At 43.4% G+C, this 17,694-nt stretch overlaps 1 protein-coding gene across 2 annotated transcripts; it reads right to left on the minus strand.

Annotated features, from left to right (window-relative positions):
* Positions 1-867: 867 nt before the first annotated feature.
* On the minus strand, positions 868-16,768 carry tmem170b (transmembrane protein 170B). 2 transcript variants are annotated; one of them, XR_013095203.1, is made up of 4 exons: positions 16,204-16,768; positions 8,389-8,559; positions 3,233-4,693; positions 868-3,036 (listed from the first exon to the last, which is right to left on the minus strand). XR_013095203.1 is itself a non-coding variant. In XM_076879245.1 (3 exons), the coding sequence occupies exons 1-3, from the start codon at positions 16,364-16,366 to the stop codon at positions 4,563-4,565; spliced, it is 465 nt and encodes a 154-aa protein (XP_076735360.1). In that variant the 5' UTR covers positions 16,367-16,768; the 3' UTR covers positions 868-4,562. The 2 variants fall into 2 exon arrangements, 1 of the variants encoding a protein (XP_076735360.1); XM_076879245.1 differs by having other exon boundaries at positions 868-4,693.
* Between the last annotated feature and the right edge of the window lie 926 nt (positions 16,769-17,694).

Below are 17,694 nucleotides of genomic sequence, written 5' to 3' on the forward strand. Positions count from 1 at the left end.
CCCGCTCTTGGACCTCATACTGAATGCACTTAGAACAACACTTGGAATCAACTCCAAAGCTTTTATCTGGTTAGTTTCATGGCCAGCCTCACCTGGGCACGAAACTGCCTGTTGTCCATTACTTTTGAACTTCTGAAAACGTCAGACTGTGGACAAAAATGACTGTAATGCTTCTACGGTTCACTTTTGTTAAACCCCTTGAATTAAAGCTGAAAGTCTTGATTTCAAATCAACTGAGGTGGTGCTCAAAAGAAAAAAAAGTGCCACCACTCAAATGCTTCTGGACCTGACTGTTCATCTCCATCAAAAGTATCCAAAAGACTAATTTTTTTCTGCTGAATCTACACTTTAAAAACCTTCCTCTTAATTTCTAACCACATACAGTATAAAAGACAGACACAGCCACCATAATGTAACTCACTAGCTGGTGAAGGCCTGATGAAGGACTGCTCACTTGTTAATGATCCTCCTTTCTCACTCAGTGACCAATAATTTACTAAATTAACTTCATTTTTTATTCAGTATGACCTGAAATTATTGACTGAGCCCAAAGGAAAGAGTTTCAATGAGGTCACAGAACCAGAGAGCAGAGGGCCGCTTTCCCCGCTGACTCTTCCACACCCAGCAGAGTCGCCCCCTGCTGGCCATCAGTTTACCCAAAGAAGGCGTAGGTTTCCTGGCTATTATGAAAACATATAACGGGGTTGCAGTTAAGACAAATCACACTGATGATGTAGAGGTATCAAAAACTGATGCATTAAATATGATACACATATCATAACATTATCACCAGGTTCCTCCGCACTCCTCCTGTTTGTGCTGTGAGACGAAGACGATCCATAAAGAGCAGAAACAACACTCCTGAGCTTTTTATGCTGCAAAAGATTTTTATTTCAACCGCCTGCTGAGTATGTACAGGAGAACAGTTTGTACATAAATAGGCAATAGTTATAAATATCAGCAGTTTGGCTGGTACAAAATTAAAAAAGAAGATATTGTACATTATCTACAGGAGAAGTGCCACTTTGGGTTTTATGTACAGCTTTGTCTCTGGGTGGATTGTCCATGTTAGTCCATTCACATGTTACCTGAGCTGCGTTGCACATGCAGCCACAGCGGCGGGTACACAGTATGTGTTCGGGGTTGGGAAGAGAGGGGGGCGGGATTTGTGGCATTTGGGCAACAGCAGACTTGAGGTGGTGGCTGTGTTGGTACGAATGGTGGGTGCAGCTTCTATCATAAGCCTATTGAAAGAGACAGGATTATTGAGCTGGGTGTCTTCCTGCAGCGTGATGGCGTTACTTTTTTAAAAGTCTAGAGGGGATTATTAGTTGCTGGGTGTCTCCTTTAGATATTACAACGCACACTCACGGTCACACGGCTCAATCACAGAACCTGGAGCGGAAAAACACACACATATATCCGTCATGACCAGTAATGGCACCGGGTGCGAATGCTATTCAGCGGTTAGTTTGTTTATGAAGCACACTGCGGCTATGTACAGCTCTGGATGTGCAGATCTGACAGCATCGAGTCCATTCTTGCAGTTTTAATCGCCACATAAAAAAAACCACTTTATGTAAAGACAGTAAAACTGCTGTCACTTGTAGTAGGTCCTCACACCCCTTCTCCGACCACCAGCGCAATGAAAGAAAACACATGGAAATCCTTTTATTCTAGTCACAAGCACGACTGCTCAGACCGACACCGAACACGGCGACAACGATGCTCATCAGTCTCCTGTGAGCCGCATACGAACATGCACAAAGTGCCCGCAGAAACAGATTTCACCGACAGCAGGTGAGTCACGATTGGTCCCTGAAGGCTGAGCTTACACATTCAAACGGGCGGTGCAGACCACGTGCAGAGCAACCCAGTGGTACAGGGGGAAAATAAACAGGGGGAGGGGCTTCAGGTCATTTACCTTTTTTTTTTGTTCAATATTTCCAAACCCCACAATCATCTCACAGGCATTCAGGCTCCTGCTGCTACTTCATTCCAGTGCAATATCGCCCTCTTGTGTGCTGAGCTGGTAGTGAAAGTAAACTGTTACATCATTACATAATTTACCTTCAGAGCCACAAAACCGCAAAAAAATAAAAGAAATAAAAATCAGCACGAGCATATTTTTGAATGTGCAAATGTCCCTAAAAAGTACATAAAACCACTAACTCTTTATGTTGACGTCAGTAAGATGAGAAAACGGGATGAGTAAAGCTAGACTGTGAGCGATACTTTGGTATTTCGACCTCCTGGGTGAAGGTTTGGGCAAAGTTGAACTTTCTTCGGCACCGCCTGTGTCTGGCATCTACATACAGTAACTTCGAGCACAGTCTTCACATTATTTTGTTTTTTCCAAAGCATCATCTTCATCATCATAATCTGTGTCTGCGTGTGTATAGCATCGGGTCAATGCACACTGATCTAAAACAAGGCAGATTAAAGTCAGTGCAACGTGCAAAGTTAAACTTAAGGAGCATGGGTTCATAAACAAAACAATAAAGAAAAAAGTAGGCATAGAATAAAAGAAGAAGAAGAAGAAGAAGAAGAAAATAAATCAGAGCAGCACAATCTGTGACCTTCTCCGGGGAGGGAAGGATGGCTTTCCACGGGGAGTTTATACTGAAACAGTGCAGACATAAGCAGCACTACGGTGAGCCGAGGAGGACCGGGGCTCCAGAAAATCTGCACCTGCAGGACTCACAGACTCACTCGGAGCGATTTCTCTGGGAATATGCTGATTCTCAAGCAGCAAAGTGACCCTTTTCAATGCTGACGCACCTTTACTTCTCTTACCCTGAATAAGGAAGAATTAATCTATAAAGAGCCAAACCAAATCACTCCCTATTACAGACGGCTCCTGTTTTGTTCAACAAACCGTTTATTAGCCTTCTTGCTAAAAGTTTTGATGATGCCCCTCTGATGTCTGTACCGTGAATATGAAGCTAAGGATGTTTTCAGTCAACAGGATGCCAATCAGGTGTATTTATTTAAACAAAGGGGATCTATCAAACACGTTAGAGCAGGGGTAGGGAACTCCAGGCCTCGAGAGCCGGTGTCCTGCAGGTTTTAGATGTGTCCTTGATCCAAAACAGCTGATTTAAGTGGCTAAATGACCTCCTCAATGTCTTGAAGTTCTCCAGAGGCCTGGTAATGAACTAATCATTTGATTCAGGTGTGTTGACCAACGGCTCTCGAGGCCTGGAGTTCCCTACCACTGCGTTAGAGGGACGTTAGAGGGTAAAATGTAAGAGGGGTGTCAAGGTTTGAGCCTGGCCCGCTGCCTCTCAGCAGGAAGGCGTGCGTGATCTGAACCTCAAAGAAGGATCAAAGAAAAATAAAGGTCATGTGTTGAAAATACAATCCCTGACCGAAGTAAGACCTGAAGCGAGGCGTTCACACGAGGAAACGCGCCGCAATCTCAGAGTCTGAACGCTCCTGTACGGAAGAATGGGCTAAAAACCCCTCCGAGTTGATGCGCAGGACTGATCGATGATTACAGGAACGCTTAGCTGCCTTTACTGCTGCTCATGGGCGTAAAACCTGCATACTGACAGCACAGGTACACCTACTTTTGCCTCACACACACTGGAAATACTGGATGGTCAAATTTCCGTTTCTTTTCTCTAATCTGGTTCTTTTCCAACTTTTCGAATGAAAATATTTTTATTATTACAGCAAATTCCTGCAACTCGATTATCATTATGTCCTGTTATATTATGTTATGTTATATTGTTTAATAGAGATAAATCAGATGCAGGTAGATAACTTTACTGTCTCCCGGCTCCACCTTTGTTTACAGTAAAGACATCAGAGTGACATTGATCTCATCCTCTCTCTCTGTCTGTGGAAGAAAGCCAATAAACACACTCCCCAAACTACTCCTCTGACTCCGCTCAGAGTTGTTGTTGGCACGCTTTAAAATCGATCATCACATGCTGGTTTTCCTCTGCCACTTCGCCAACATTTACAAAGTGCAAAAATTCAAAGCTTCTTCCTGCTCGTGAGTCGGATGCTGCGGCTTTCGAGCCATCTCAGGAGAAGGAGCGAGAAGCTGTATGCAGGCCTAGAGGCGCGGCGGCGGTTCAATACTGATGAAGGTGTTTTACTGCTGATGGACACTGCTGTTCTTTTGTTTGTTTGCCGAACTTTTGTTCCGATCGCCAAAGATCATCAGCTCACGATTACAGGTCGCTGTTTAAAAAATAGATTTTTTTTCCTCCTCCCTCAAAAGTTCAACAGAAAGCCTTTGAGAGTCAGTCGGCCACCGAGGCTTGCTGTTTTCACAGAGAAGGCTTTTGGCACGAAGAAGTGGCATAACTCTGGAAACTCAGAAACATGGCTTTCAGGTCCAGAAGCTGAGGCCGAGCCTCTGCCCGGCGCTGCTCTCTGACACGATGACGACCTTCCTGCACAGTGCAGAGACGCTGGGGGGGGCGCTCTACCCTGGATCCGGCCCTCAAAAGGTCCAGAGGACTTGTGCCTCATGTCCTTCCATAAAAGCAGGCCTAAAGTCTCTGCCCGGCTCGGTTTGCCCGCTTTCACCCCGTCATGGGTTTTCTTCACAGCGTGGCCAGGATCCGCGAGAAGGATATGACGACGGAGAGGGTGGTCTGGCCCACGCCGAGCACCAGCGCCTCCAGCGGTGCCATGCCTTTCCCCGCCACGCGGTAAACGCCCGCCACGGCCGCGCCTGAGGGAGATAAAAAAATGTAAAAGTCAATGCTAATACAAGATCTGGCAAAGAGAAAGACACACACACAGCTGCCTGTCACCATTAAACCCAACTGAACATCCACAGTCAGGGGATCAGCGGACAAACATGTCCCTCCTGGTCTCGCCCTTCTGTCAGTGATGGAGGAGCGTTCGTGCATGCCTCCTCGCAGCCACACTCTGAGCAGACTCGCTGCTCTTCCTGCAGCAGTTCTCACTGCACGCTGTCCGTCTAGTCGTGATTGAGACAAACAGCAGGAGAGGACGTTTCTCTAATCCAGGCACCAAAGCCGAGTGAGCTATTTTTAAACTGCTGGACTCGAAGGCCGAGAAAATCTAAACAAAGTTTACCAGTTAAAGCTACCAGCAGCGCTCCAGCGAATCCTCCCTTCATCAAGGTTATCATATTTACGGTGTGGAGGATGCAATCGCTGCTGCTTTTACAGAAAACAAAGTGATCACGTTACATTTTTCAGTAACAGTAATGTAACAGGTTACTGTGCTATACTCAGCAATTAGATTAGAGTTATATCATGTTGTTACATGCGTTACAAAAGGCTCTTCAGTAACCTGCACGTCAGGCGGATAGAAAGAAAAAATAATGTGTGGAGAAGGAAAACCAGTATTTCTAAAGTAGCATCACACTGGCTTTAAAGTCGGAGTGTTTCTCATCTTTGCTTTGTGTTTGTATTAAAAACTAAAAGAAAAATTGCACGTGTGTCCTGATTAAAAAGAGAAAGAGGTTGGTTTCTTTGTCTAAATCTTCAGCTTTTAGTATCAACAGGGGTTTAGTATTCAGGTCTTAAACATCAGTCTGGCACTGGAAGGTGCCCGGACCCATTGGCTGCAAACCAAGCCCAAAGGATCACGCCTCCTCCATTGTGCATGACAATAACATTTATTTGTGCTGCTGATATTATGCACTTTGCATTATTACCAAACATCTCCGATTTGGACTCATTTGTCTAAAGGACAATGTGCTTGTGGTTTGCTTAGTTGAAACACACGAAGCTGTGCCATCATGCAAACCTTCCAAACACAACATAAACTTAAACATGTAACATGTCAACTGAGGCCTGTAGACTCTAAACTGTAGCTCAAATCAGAGTCCTGGACATTTAATGTTATAGAAAAGGACTTTAAACAACTATTAAAGGCTGACATTTCCTCTGTGCTGCATGACCTTTCTTTTACTTCTACTCAGCTGCGACTGCTGCCTTTGCAGTCTCCACACACACACACACAAACACACACTCTGATTTTGTGCCGGGCTCGCGTACACATGGCTGGTGACGCTGTCAATAGTCTAGCTCACTCTGATTGCTACACATTAATAATAAAGCGGCTTTTCTATTTTTGGGGCACCAGCTCACATCTGTGACGGTGAGTGAGTCATCCACAGAGCCCTACGCTACGATAGACGCAGGTCTATTTACACACCCTGTGCTCACACTCTGATACAGTGAGGGGAAGGTAAAGGCAAATAAACAAAGCCTGGATATCAGCTTCACCTGCAGTGTTTAAAAAAATAATAAAGTGAATATTTTTGTGTTTCAAAAATATGATTTACGAATAAATTCTTTACAAATCCTACCATGTGGATTCATGGATTTTTTTTTCACATTCTGTCTCTCACAGTTGAAGTGTACCTCTGGTGCAAATTACTGACCTCTGTCATCATTTTAGGTCGGGGAACTTGCACAATCGGTGGCTGACTAAATACTTTTTTGCCCCACTGTATTGGATACAAAATACTGATATTTGTCCTAGCTCAAGATAACATATCACACCTGGTATAACAATGAAAACAAGTGCCAGTTATTAAAACGTGCAGACAGCGAACAGATTTCCTCACCGTTTTGATTCACAGTAGAAAATAAATGATTAACAATTCCTGATTTCTGCCTTTTTAGAGTATTTTAAGGTATTTTTACTTCACAGTCACCACAGATGTCATCATGTATTATAGATAACTATCTGCACCACTCTACTGTGTTATATTAAGTGTTAACAAAGAGAGATGAATTAGATGGCCTCAGACTAATTACCCCTGGTCTTCAAGGATCCGCTGCCCCTCATTTCTAATGCAGACTTGCAGGTATCATCATTAGTGCTGAAATGTGATACCCATGGACTCTGCAGGGAACGTGACCTGAGGTGCACTGGGACTTCTTACCTTCTTACCCTAATGGATCAGTCACACTAGAGTAAAAATAGGACAGCACCTTTTTTGCGACTAGAAAAAGGAAAAGAAAAATGTTTTGCTCTGAGTGAGTAGTTGCAGCGACGAACAGCTCCTGGCCTGAGGATGCATGCTTACTTTCCACCACTTTCAATCGACTGACTGCACCCAATCTAATCACAGACAGACTTCATCTTATTGCTGTTTTATTGCCGTCTTGACACATCAAATTGTCAGCTGCGTTCATTTTGGTTGTGTTCCATTCTCCAACCACTGTTTTTCCCTACTGTGACTGTAACAGCCTGTCGCTACTTGAGAATTTGTCTCAAAGCCGCCCAAACCTTAACACATTCACTTGGATGTAATGATGTAGCTCTTAGAATTGACTAAAGGAACTGACTGTTAACTTAAAGTGGGGTGGTGTCAAGAAATAAGACTGTATTTTGTTTTTTGTTTTTCCCCATTTGTTCTGAGGTTACTGCAGACATCTGATGAACAGCAACATGTAGAAAATCTGTAGATGCAGCTAAAAGTCTGCTTCAAGCAAAAGACTAAACACCCACATTTAAATCGTTTGAGCATTTGGAACAAAAAAAGGAAACACGCCAGACTTCTCCAAGCAGCTCAAAGACCAGGTAGGAGTGTAATTTGTTAACTTTATACTAGCATGTCACTGCTCATCCCCATACCACCCTAAACACGCCCAATCTCTGCTGATCTTGGCCAGGGTGGGCCTGGTTAGTACTTGGATGGGAGGCTGCCTAGCTGGGGGGGCAGTAACTGTAGCCCAGGAGGAAGCAAAGATGGGAAAGATACTGAACTTGTGCCCGTACAGAACATTACATCACTGGGATGGTTGGTTAAACTACTGACTGCTTAAGAGACAGAGTGAAAGTGGACAGTATATCCTTGATTTCTTAACATAAAACATTGTAATAGTCAGGTGAGGATTAGTTAGAGGTCTTTGTTACAGTGCATAGACGAATCTAACACTCAGTGGCGTGAATTTAAAAAAAAAATCTGAATAGGGATTTTACAAAATGTACCTTTAAATGTTCTTGTTGTTGTTTGGAATATCTTCAAAGTTAGTGTTTAGGTCATTTGTGTGTGTGTGTGTGTGTGTGTGTGTGTGGTTGGTATTTTTTGGGTGCAAACTCTTCCTACCAGCGACAACAGTCCAGCCAATCACAAAAATGTTGTTAAATTAAATGAACCCTTATCGTGCCGACACGTTGAAGTTTCCTGGGCCACATAAACAAACAGGCAGGTAAACACAGAAGCAGATTAGTCTAAAAATCTTTCTCCTCCCTGTCTCTCTGTCAGCTTCTGTTTTCTTCTAGTTGACACGAGTTAACACACGGTCACCTCACCCAGCGCTCGCTCTGCCTTCCTGTCACCTCTCGTCTTCTTCTGGGTGCTGAACGCCGCACTCTGAGGTCGCTCTAAAAATAACCCGTCAGCAAGAAAACAAAAGGGGAAGTAAATGGGCTTACTAGTGATGACGCCTCCGGAGAGCGAGGCCAGGAAACCCACGCTGACCAGCACCAGGGTGATGAGGCGTCCCCGCTTGTGGCGCTGCAGCATGACTAACATGAGCAGCCCCACCGCCCCGTGGACGAAGAGCGAGGAGAAGAGACACCACAGGAAGACCCAGTACCACATCTCTGCAGGGAGAGAGAGCCAACAACACAGATCAGATACAGCCTGAAAGCACAGGATTTACCGCTTACATTAAAGGTGCTCTACGTACAATTTAACTAAAGCTTTCACCAGCAGGGGGCAGTGTGCTGAAATGTTTTCTCATCTAAATGCTTTTTTCTTTTACTTGCTGAATTAAGGTTAAACTGACCACCTGCACCATCTATTATATTATAGTATTATATAAAAGTACAGCCCAGCCTCAGAAGTTAAATATCAGGTAATATCTCTCGAACACAATGCGTAGTTGCTCCAGATATAGTATAAGTATAGCACATAGTAGTATAAGTATATACTACAGTACAGTATGATATAATGTCTTAGGGGTTCTTAATGTAACAACTGCAGCAAATAAATTATCGATTAGTTTCATAAATATTAATCAGACAATTACATTTTTTTTTAGCCTGAACATCAAACATAGCAACAAATTAGAGAAATCACCGCTTGCACTGAAATAAATATTTTTACATTTTCACATTTTTTTATATTTACTGGATAATAACAATGATGATGTATAATGATAGTTACTGCAAACATAAAGACTACATTTTTTCCTATTTGTTGGTTTACATCACCATTTTAAAATCAGTCAGCTGGCACATTAAAGTAACAACAATCCCCTATTCTAATATATATGACTTTAACAGAGTACTTTCATTTCTGGTGAAGCATGAAATTAAATATCGATCTGAGGAACAGAAGCAGCTTTCACTTACAAAATGAATTATGAATTGTTTACCAAAGAAACCATCCTGAAGCAGACTGGTCCCAGCTTTTAATGTTTTTATGTGTTTCTGACCTGTCCTGCTGGTCTGTAAACAGAAAGCACGTTTAAGGCTTCACTTTTCTTTTTCTATACTTTTACAATGCTTTTCCTTGTGTTGGAACACTTTAACACAGTTGTATTGGGACTTCTGAATATTCCTTCCACCATCATGGAGCACAAAAACAGATGGATGACCTCGACACCCACCGAGGACCAAATGTCAGTGAAATCTGCCTTCAGTGGATAAATCTGTAATGGTCTCTGTAAAACTCTGGCCAAAATAACATTTGAATTCTTAGTCAGAGTCTGTCTGTTGCACTTATTGATAAATTACAAGCTTGATTTAATCTAATTACGTTTTAAAGCAGTGATCATGTCCATCCTTGATGTACAGTGATTTGATTTGACATCACAATGATCAAAACAACGATACTGGGAAACGGTGATTTAAGCCCTTGTGATTTATTTTGCTTCCTTTATTTTAGTGAAATAGCTGCATTTACATATAAAGGTCAGCTTTGGTTTGCATAACGTCGATTACACATGAAACTTGAAACAGGACTTAAAGACAACAGGTTTGTAACAGAAAACCTGCTTTATAGATAAAAGCTGCTTATTTACTACTGCAACCTGAACACAGACAGAAGCAGGGGCTTAGTGGGATATCTGTACATCAGCTGCTTTAATTTTTTTTTAACCATCTCAATAAACTTTATCCTAGCTTTCAGCAACAACCTCAGGTTGTAAAAAAATATACAGTCAATAAATAAACAGCAAATACACAATAAAAATCAACAAATAAAACTAATTAAATAAGGCCGTATTTGCATCAGGCTATCCTGCTCATCTAGACCTGAAAGAAAACAAGAATAAGCAGTTGTTTTAAAATGACTGAGCTGTACGTGGGAAGTTTGGTTGTTCCAAAAGTTAGGAGCTGCCACTACAAAGACTTTGTAGACTTTGCTTTTAAGCCTGGACTGGACTATCTGGTCAGAGGCTCCGAAAGTTCTGTTAAGTAAGGTGGCACCAAACCAATAAGGCTTTTAAAAACAAGTAAATTTTAAACTGGATCCTGATGGACAGGAAGACAGTGTAAGGAGGCCATAAAAGGTGTAATCACCATGTTTCTTTCCTGTCTAAAGGCGAGCTGCTGCATTTCCTACAGCCTGCTGACAACGAAGTAACGACTGATCAGAGCCGACAAATAAAGAGCTACGAAAGTCTAAGAGAGGTAATAAAAGCGTGAGACTCTGTCTCAGAGTCATGCAGTGGTGGGAGGCAGGCCTTCACCTTACTGAGCCGCATTAGTGATAAGAAGCTCTTCTGAACAAAAGAGCTTCATGCAAACAAACGCCGATAATAAGTAATCCCGAGGGGGAAGACACAACTTATAATATTCCGTTCTAGTCTTGAAAAATTCACATTTACTGCTTATAAAGAGTGCTTCCAAGATGAAACACTGCAGCTCAGCCAAGATGCAGAGCTACAGCCGCTGCTGCACGTCTGTGAGGCGAGGGGAGGATTTCAATCTACAGCAGCCACCGTCTAAGTCAAGCCTCATCAAAGAGGCAGCCGACCGTGGCGATGGACCCGTGGCGGAGATGTATAAAACCGCTCAGAGCGACATTTCAGACAGCGAGCCCGACATGAAGCGGTAAATGGAAAATCTCGTCTGAAACAATAGCATACGGCCGCCTTTTGTGACCATCCTGACTGGAGATAAGCTTTCTGAAAAAAAAAATGTAATTGTAGAAACAAACGTCTGCAAACTAAAAATGCTGATAATCCCTAAAATGCCAGCAAAATCATCTAATTAGCTTCCACCAAACTCGACTGTTCTCCTAGAATACACATAATGCACCCTGCAGGGTCCAGACTGTGCTGCCGTTATAACGGACTTCACTGAAAATGAGAACAGTAAACAGCATTTAAAAATCACACTCTTCCTCCTCCTCCTCCTCCTCGTTCTCCCTGTCTTTCTGTGGCACAGGCCAGCTTTGTCTAAAAAGGCTCCGGCTTCATTGCACTTTGCCAGCGAGGGGCCTTTGGTTGAACCCCTGGCACCGTGGGAGCCAGAAGGAGCCAGCTGGCCGTGAGATAACTGAAGAAGAAAAGACACCAAGTGAGAAAGGATGACCCAGCCGAAGCATGGCAATGCTGTCTGTGTGTGGGCGCGATGCAAACAGGAAACGTGACATTATTTTGCAGTGTAAACATCACAACGCCCAATTCTATTACCAAGTATTTCTCAGAGCTCTGGGACACGAGGACCTCTTTAGCATATCCATTTAACCGAGCTCCTCCACAGTCCACTGAGTGCCTACATCTACTTATTGATCCGGCAGGCGAGCGCCGGGCCAGGCGGAGAGAGACGTGACAGCGGAGTAACACAATGGCTTTTTGTCTTAAATGACTGAGCACGCAGATCACGCTGCAGTGTATCCACTGCTGTCTTTCTGCAAGCATCCAGCAGCAGAGGAGAGAGTGATATCTGTGATGGGACCCAAGACATAAGAGAGACACACATACAGGAAGTACAGGGAGAGAGAGCCCCGCTTAACTGTAGCCCCCGACGACACGAAAGCTGATCAGGATTCAGCATCGTGTAGAGAGAGCCGGCCTTTAATGCAGGCTGGAAAAGATGAAACTCAAAGATCCTGGAGGAGGTTATGCAATGCTAACATCATCGCACACAGACTGTGATATCGCCCACTCGGTCTAAAGAACTACAGACATCCACAGGTTAAACAGACAATCACAAACACCATTAGTTTATGTGTAGTTAAGGGAATGAGTTGGTTAGCAGAAGTCTGAGAAAAAGAAAAGAAAAATGCGGAGTTCAACGTAACTAACGGTGAATGGCAGGTAAGCTGATTGGCCGCAAGTTTCTCCTCTAAACCTCACGGTTAGATTCAATATGTAAGGGTTCAGTGAGATCAACTTTGCCAAAAATTTCACAAATGGAGAGGACAGCTGGGATACTCTGTGTTTCTACTTACTGATAAAATAATCCGTATAGTCTTCCACCATCACTGATGGATGGAGCCTGACCCGGACACCTACTGAGGACCAAATGTCAGCGTGATCTCTCTTCTGTAACAGTAACCTGTCATGCTGGTCAGAATAATATTTAATAGCATAGCTGGAGGAAATCTGTTGCATTTCTTGATAAGTTACAAGCTCGATTTAGAGAGAAAATGGGTCGGGTGAAATGTTCAGTGGAGACACGAGGCTCGTTATTTATCTCAGCCGACTAAAATTATCCATGGCAGCTAATTTTTTTTGCATTGCAGCAGATGCTGGAAGGTGAGGTGCACATTTAGTTTCAGGGGACAGCAGGCAGCGCAGGTGGTCACGGCTATGAAGAAGCACCTATAGGGTGAGAAATGAGTGCAGTAAAGTGCTGTGTCATGTTCAGAGATAGGAGCGAACACAGGCTAAAACACAGTGAGAGCACAGTATTAACTTCTGCTAATCCGCAACTACAGGCCGAGGTCTTTGTCAGCACGGCGGCTTTAGAGCTCGCCTGTCAACAGGACAGAATTTTAAAAAAGCAGGGGCTCGTGTATTTGGTGCCTCGTCAGAGGTTGGAGTACACAGGCGGCTGCAGAACATGAACCATTCCCGTGTTGAAGCCGCAGCTTCTCGAAGCAGAAGGCTGCCGAGTTCACCTCTCAAGACGACGAAGGATGGGTTTGTCCAAACGTGGAGAGAGGGAGAGCCAGCCTGACACATCTGGCAGTGACTCTGTCCCGTGATGCAGAACAAGAAGAGGACTATGCTAATGTTGATTCCATTTCGGATGATGCTTCTTCTTTTTCGGAGAACCGAGCTACTATGACGTGATGTATCGTTAAACTGTACACATGCACCACACAGAAAAGCATACCTGCTAATTAGTGCAAAGTAAAAGACCAATAAGATAATGCCACTGCAAATGCTCCAAAAGGCACCAACAGCACAAACATGGCAGTGGAGGTGAGGCCCAGCAGACTGTGATCAAATCCAGGTGCCTTGGGAACGCCTGTCACTCAAAGCGACCACGATCTTCACTTTAGCATCCAGATGCATAAATTTATTTACAAAAAGAAAGAAAGAAAAGAAAATTTAAGCCTGTGTTGATAGTTATGATGTGGGAAAACATCCACTGAGGCTGTAAAGATGCTTTTAATGCTTTAAAGTTTATTTTAACACAGGAGTCTATGGGGATTGACTTGTTTTAGGAGAAAGCCTCAAGTGGCCACTGGAGGAACTGCAGCTTTTGCCACTTCAGCATTGGTGCAATGTTTTTAAATCCTGAAGGTTGCTGCTTGGCATTCACACAAAGCTTTAACTCCTAATATAGCTGCATGTGCCCATACATAGACTCGATGCTTTTATCTGAACCTGCTAAACTCCACTATACCTTCTGTTTAGTTGTCTGCCAACTCCTGACAGAAATATCTGGACCTTTAACTGAGCAGCCAAGTTGCGCTTTCTGTTTTTGTGTGTATGTTTTACAGCTTCACCTGAGCTCTTTTTGCTTTTGTGTGCTTTTTTGCAAAGAGATAAAGGCTAAAGCAAACAGCTAAACACCAGACATGCTGAGCTAAAAAGCTGCAGATCAGGGAACGTGCAGAGTGAACACAACTGATTAGCTTTACACGAAGAACAGCTACACAACATGTTACTGTGTGAGATAATAAAATGACTTTTTAGCAATCTGATCATCGCGTAATCACAGCAGGCAAACAATTAAAACTAAGAAAGCCTTTTGACATTATTATTGTGAACTGATAATACAGGATTTCTGCAAGTCTATTACAAGTTCATTAACCCGCTGGGTGTCAATTAACCACCCCCCAAGTAGGCTAATGCATTGAATATTTTTCATTTTCTAAGACCAAAGCAGGTAAAAAAAACAAAAAAAGGGATAAAAGCGCAAAATAAACATGATGTTGTATGAGTTTCCCTGTTTAACCGATATTCATACACTTATTTATTCTATTCAAGACAGGCTAAAGCACTCATTGCTGTAATAAATGAGGTTAAATACATTTCAGTGCCCTCCAGCTGGTAAATATCTATGCATATGCAATGCATTACGCTGGCGTCTCTCTGCTCTTCCTCCTTTCTCCTCATGAGCTGCACATGAGCAGCTCTGCTGTTCTGCCTGTGTCGCCACACAATTAGCAATCGGCAGATTAACAGCACCTGGTGCATGCTGGATTAAGAATTGGATATTTATCTGATCATCAGATTTCTAAAGTTACACACTCTGACATCGGAAAGGTCTGTGTGTAAATGGCACTTCCTTAAATGCATCTCAATCGTACCACAAATCCCACAGATAGATAATAAATGAGTGACAAGAACAGCATGTTTTTATTGACTGTGATTCATCAAAGTGAGACAATTTCAAAGTAGCTGTTCACATTTAAATATGTTCTTTTCACTGGTTTTCTGAAGTGAAACCGCCTGCTGCGCACGCCTCATAAACAGGAAGCACTCCCCAGGGGCACAGATAAAAGTTTATCTATCCGTTCAGGGCTCCCCAACTGTCCCCCCTGACCTTCTTTAATGTCTCAGGAGGTCGTTTTTCACCTGTCTGGGGGGTCAGGTGTGAGATTTGTGAACAGTATTCTGTAAAGCCCCGGGGCGTTAGCTCCTCACAGCTCTCTTCTCGCCGCTGCAGCTCAGATACCACAAACTTCTACATTGCACTGCAACTTCCTGCTGAGTCAGCGTGATCAACTGTGCCTTTTTTTCCCTTCCATCCCTGCATGATGTGTTTCTCAACACAGGATGTCAGCTGCATATTAGACAACCGGTCTGTGCCAAGCCAGCCATGACTACACGTCCGGCTCCTCACTTTGCAGAGTGAAATGCAAGAATTTCTATAATGTGCAACACACACGGTCCCCCGTCCACTTCCTCAAAAAAAGAAAAAAGAAAAGTGATGACAATGCTTTGAACAGCTGGCAAGTAATAATATTTCTTGCTGAGGAAGTTCATTCTGCTTGGAAAGAAGAGATAAAATGCCCACACATTGCTTTTTTGGTGCCCCGTGATCTGTTTTTGTGTCATAGGAACTTTCATGCATTTCTTCCACTTTTCTTAAACCTCCTTACAAATAAAAAAGGAGGAAGAAAGTCATCTTGTAAGCATTTTGTTTTGGTACAAAGCACATAATTGATGGCAGCAGCTCAATCATCTGTATCAACAAGTGACAGTTCAGCCATCAGCCCGCAGAGATGCCCTCATCTCGTATTTACAGCTGCATATTACCTTCAATATCAAAGCAGACATGCTCTGGCTCAACTGCATTCAAATAAAACAGGGAATTGAACTCAGCCTCACTACTTCTAGAGTCAGGACCATCCCAGACAGCATCCCTGCCCGCTAAGAGGACCCTCCCTCTAATTGCCCCTTTACTGAAAGACAAAGGAGGGGGAGGAGGCCACATTTACTACGCATTCACGAAGCAGAAAGATTAATTAGCCGAATGTTGTCATTATTTTTCCTGACGGACTCCTGAATAAAAGAGTGAGATTTTGTTTTGTTTTGTTGATGTTGTGGTTCAGGCCCAGCATCACCAATAAAACACACCAGCTTGCAGAGACAGAGATGGGGAGGTGGGATGGAAAGGTGGCACACAGATGCCCCCTATGCATAACAGCAGCCATGCCCTTCCTGCTGGCTACAAGAAAAATGACCACATATATTTGAATGATATTTATATATATTCTTCTTTAAAAAGGAAGCTGCACATGCTGCTGGTGGTGATGACTTTTTCACTGAACACATTTAAAAAAAAAATAAAATGAAGCAGCAGAATAGCGGCACCTTTCATTCCGCATACCTGTGAAGTGGTGCAGCGCCGAGCCTTGCACCCAAAGGCTCAGCACTTGCTGCACCGACAGATTAAGAGAATAATCCTTGTCCGTTGTCATGTTTCCGCCGCCGCCGCCCGGGTCCGCACCCCTCTTTATCGTATAGCTGTACTTGGCTTTAAACGAAGGCATGGATGAGGAAACCGGGGTGGCATTTGGATGTGAGGCGGCTCTCCCCGGCGCGGCTCGCCTCTACCGGTGCCTCTGCTTCGGCTTGACGTCCGTCTCCGCTCCGGGAAGGGAAGGGTCGATGGCTGGTCGGTTCATCCTCGGTGGTGGTGTCGGTGGCGGGTGTACGGAGGCCATGACGAGGATGGCAGCGGGAGCTCGAGCAGAGAAACGCACGGTCGGCTCGTCCTACATCAGCTAGCCCTGCTACATAACCCTTAAAGGGCCAGCGGTCCTTTCCGTGCGAGGGGTTCACGGTGACACATCCCCGTGCTCGTGAAGCCGCTTTATGAATGAGGAACAAAGGACAGCACGGTGGCGTGTGCGCAGAAAGCGTGCGTAGTGGCCATGGCGGCTCGGGACGGCTACGAGGGGGACGGGGACGCTGTAACGTAATTACGACGCACTGTGACTAATATTAGGATATTAATAAAATACTAATAATAACAACAGCAATATTTTGACAAAAGCTAAATAAAAACTATCATTTTAGACGCTGTGGAAAGATTTAATGTTTTTATTTTAATTTTTATTTTACGTTATACAGTATTTGCCAGCAGAAAGCGAAAGAGTGGTTGCTAGGCAACGTAATAACGTTAGCTCTTGAACGAATAACCAAATCAATGCTAATGCTAAAGACTACTTTAACAGAGAATATATAAATAAATACCATATACACTAAAAGTATTATTTGTTGATTTCTTAATGTTTATTTTATTTCAACTGTTGTGATATTAAAATTAAGTCTACATTAAAATTAAATGACCTTAGAAGCAGCGTTGGTCATGACGTCAGTGGAAGGTGGCGCTTATTGGTCACCCCGAAACACCTGATATAAAAAAGTAATATGACAGGATGAAAGTAAGCAGAGGAATAGAGGGTATTAGTGGCAGGGTTATCTGGTAATATGAAGAAAGAACCCCTAAATGCTTAAATCTGATTTAGAGCTTTAACTTAGATGGAATAAAATATTCAGAAAACTCTGTGGCGAGCCAGTCTGACAAACCCAGTAAGACAGAAATCAGAGCAGGTGAAAGCTATTTTAAAAAGTGTGAACCTTTACATAATTTTTTTTATCCTCATCATCATCTCATATCAGATGTTTAAAAAAAGAAGAAGAAGATAACAGTGTGATATGGGGAGGCAGGGAGGGAACAAGGTGTTACGTAGACGCTGAATGTTCTGGCACATTTCTCTGAGGAGCGCAGTATTTTAAGACGAACTGGCCCAGTTCAGAGGTACGAGGGCGAGGAAGCGTCTGACATCTGACATCTTTTAAATCTGTAGCTCTT

Source organism: Maylandia zebra, linkage group LG22 (assembly GCF_041146795.1).
Source record: "Maylandia zebra isolate NMK-2024a linkage group LG22, Mzebra_GT3a, whole genome shotgun sequence".
NCBI classification, from domain to species: Eukaryota; Metazoa; Chordata; class Actinopteri; order Cichliformes; family Cichlidae; genus Maylandia; species Maylandia zebra.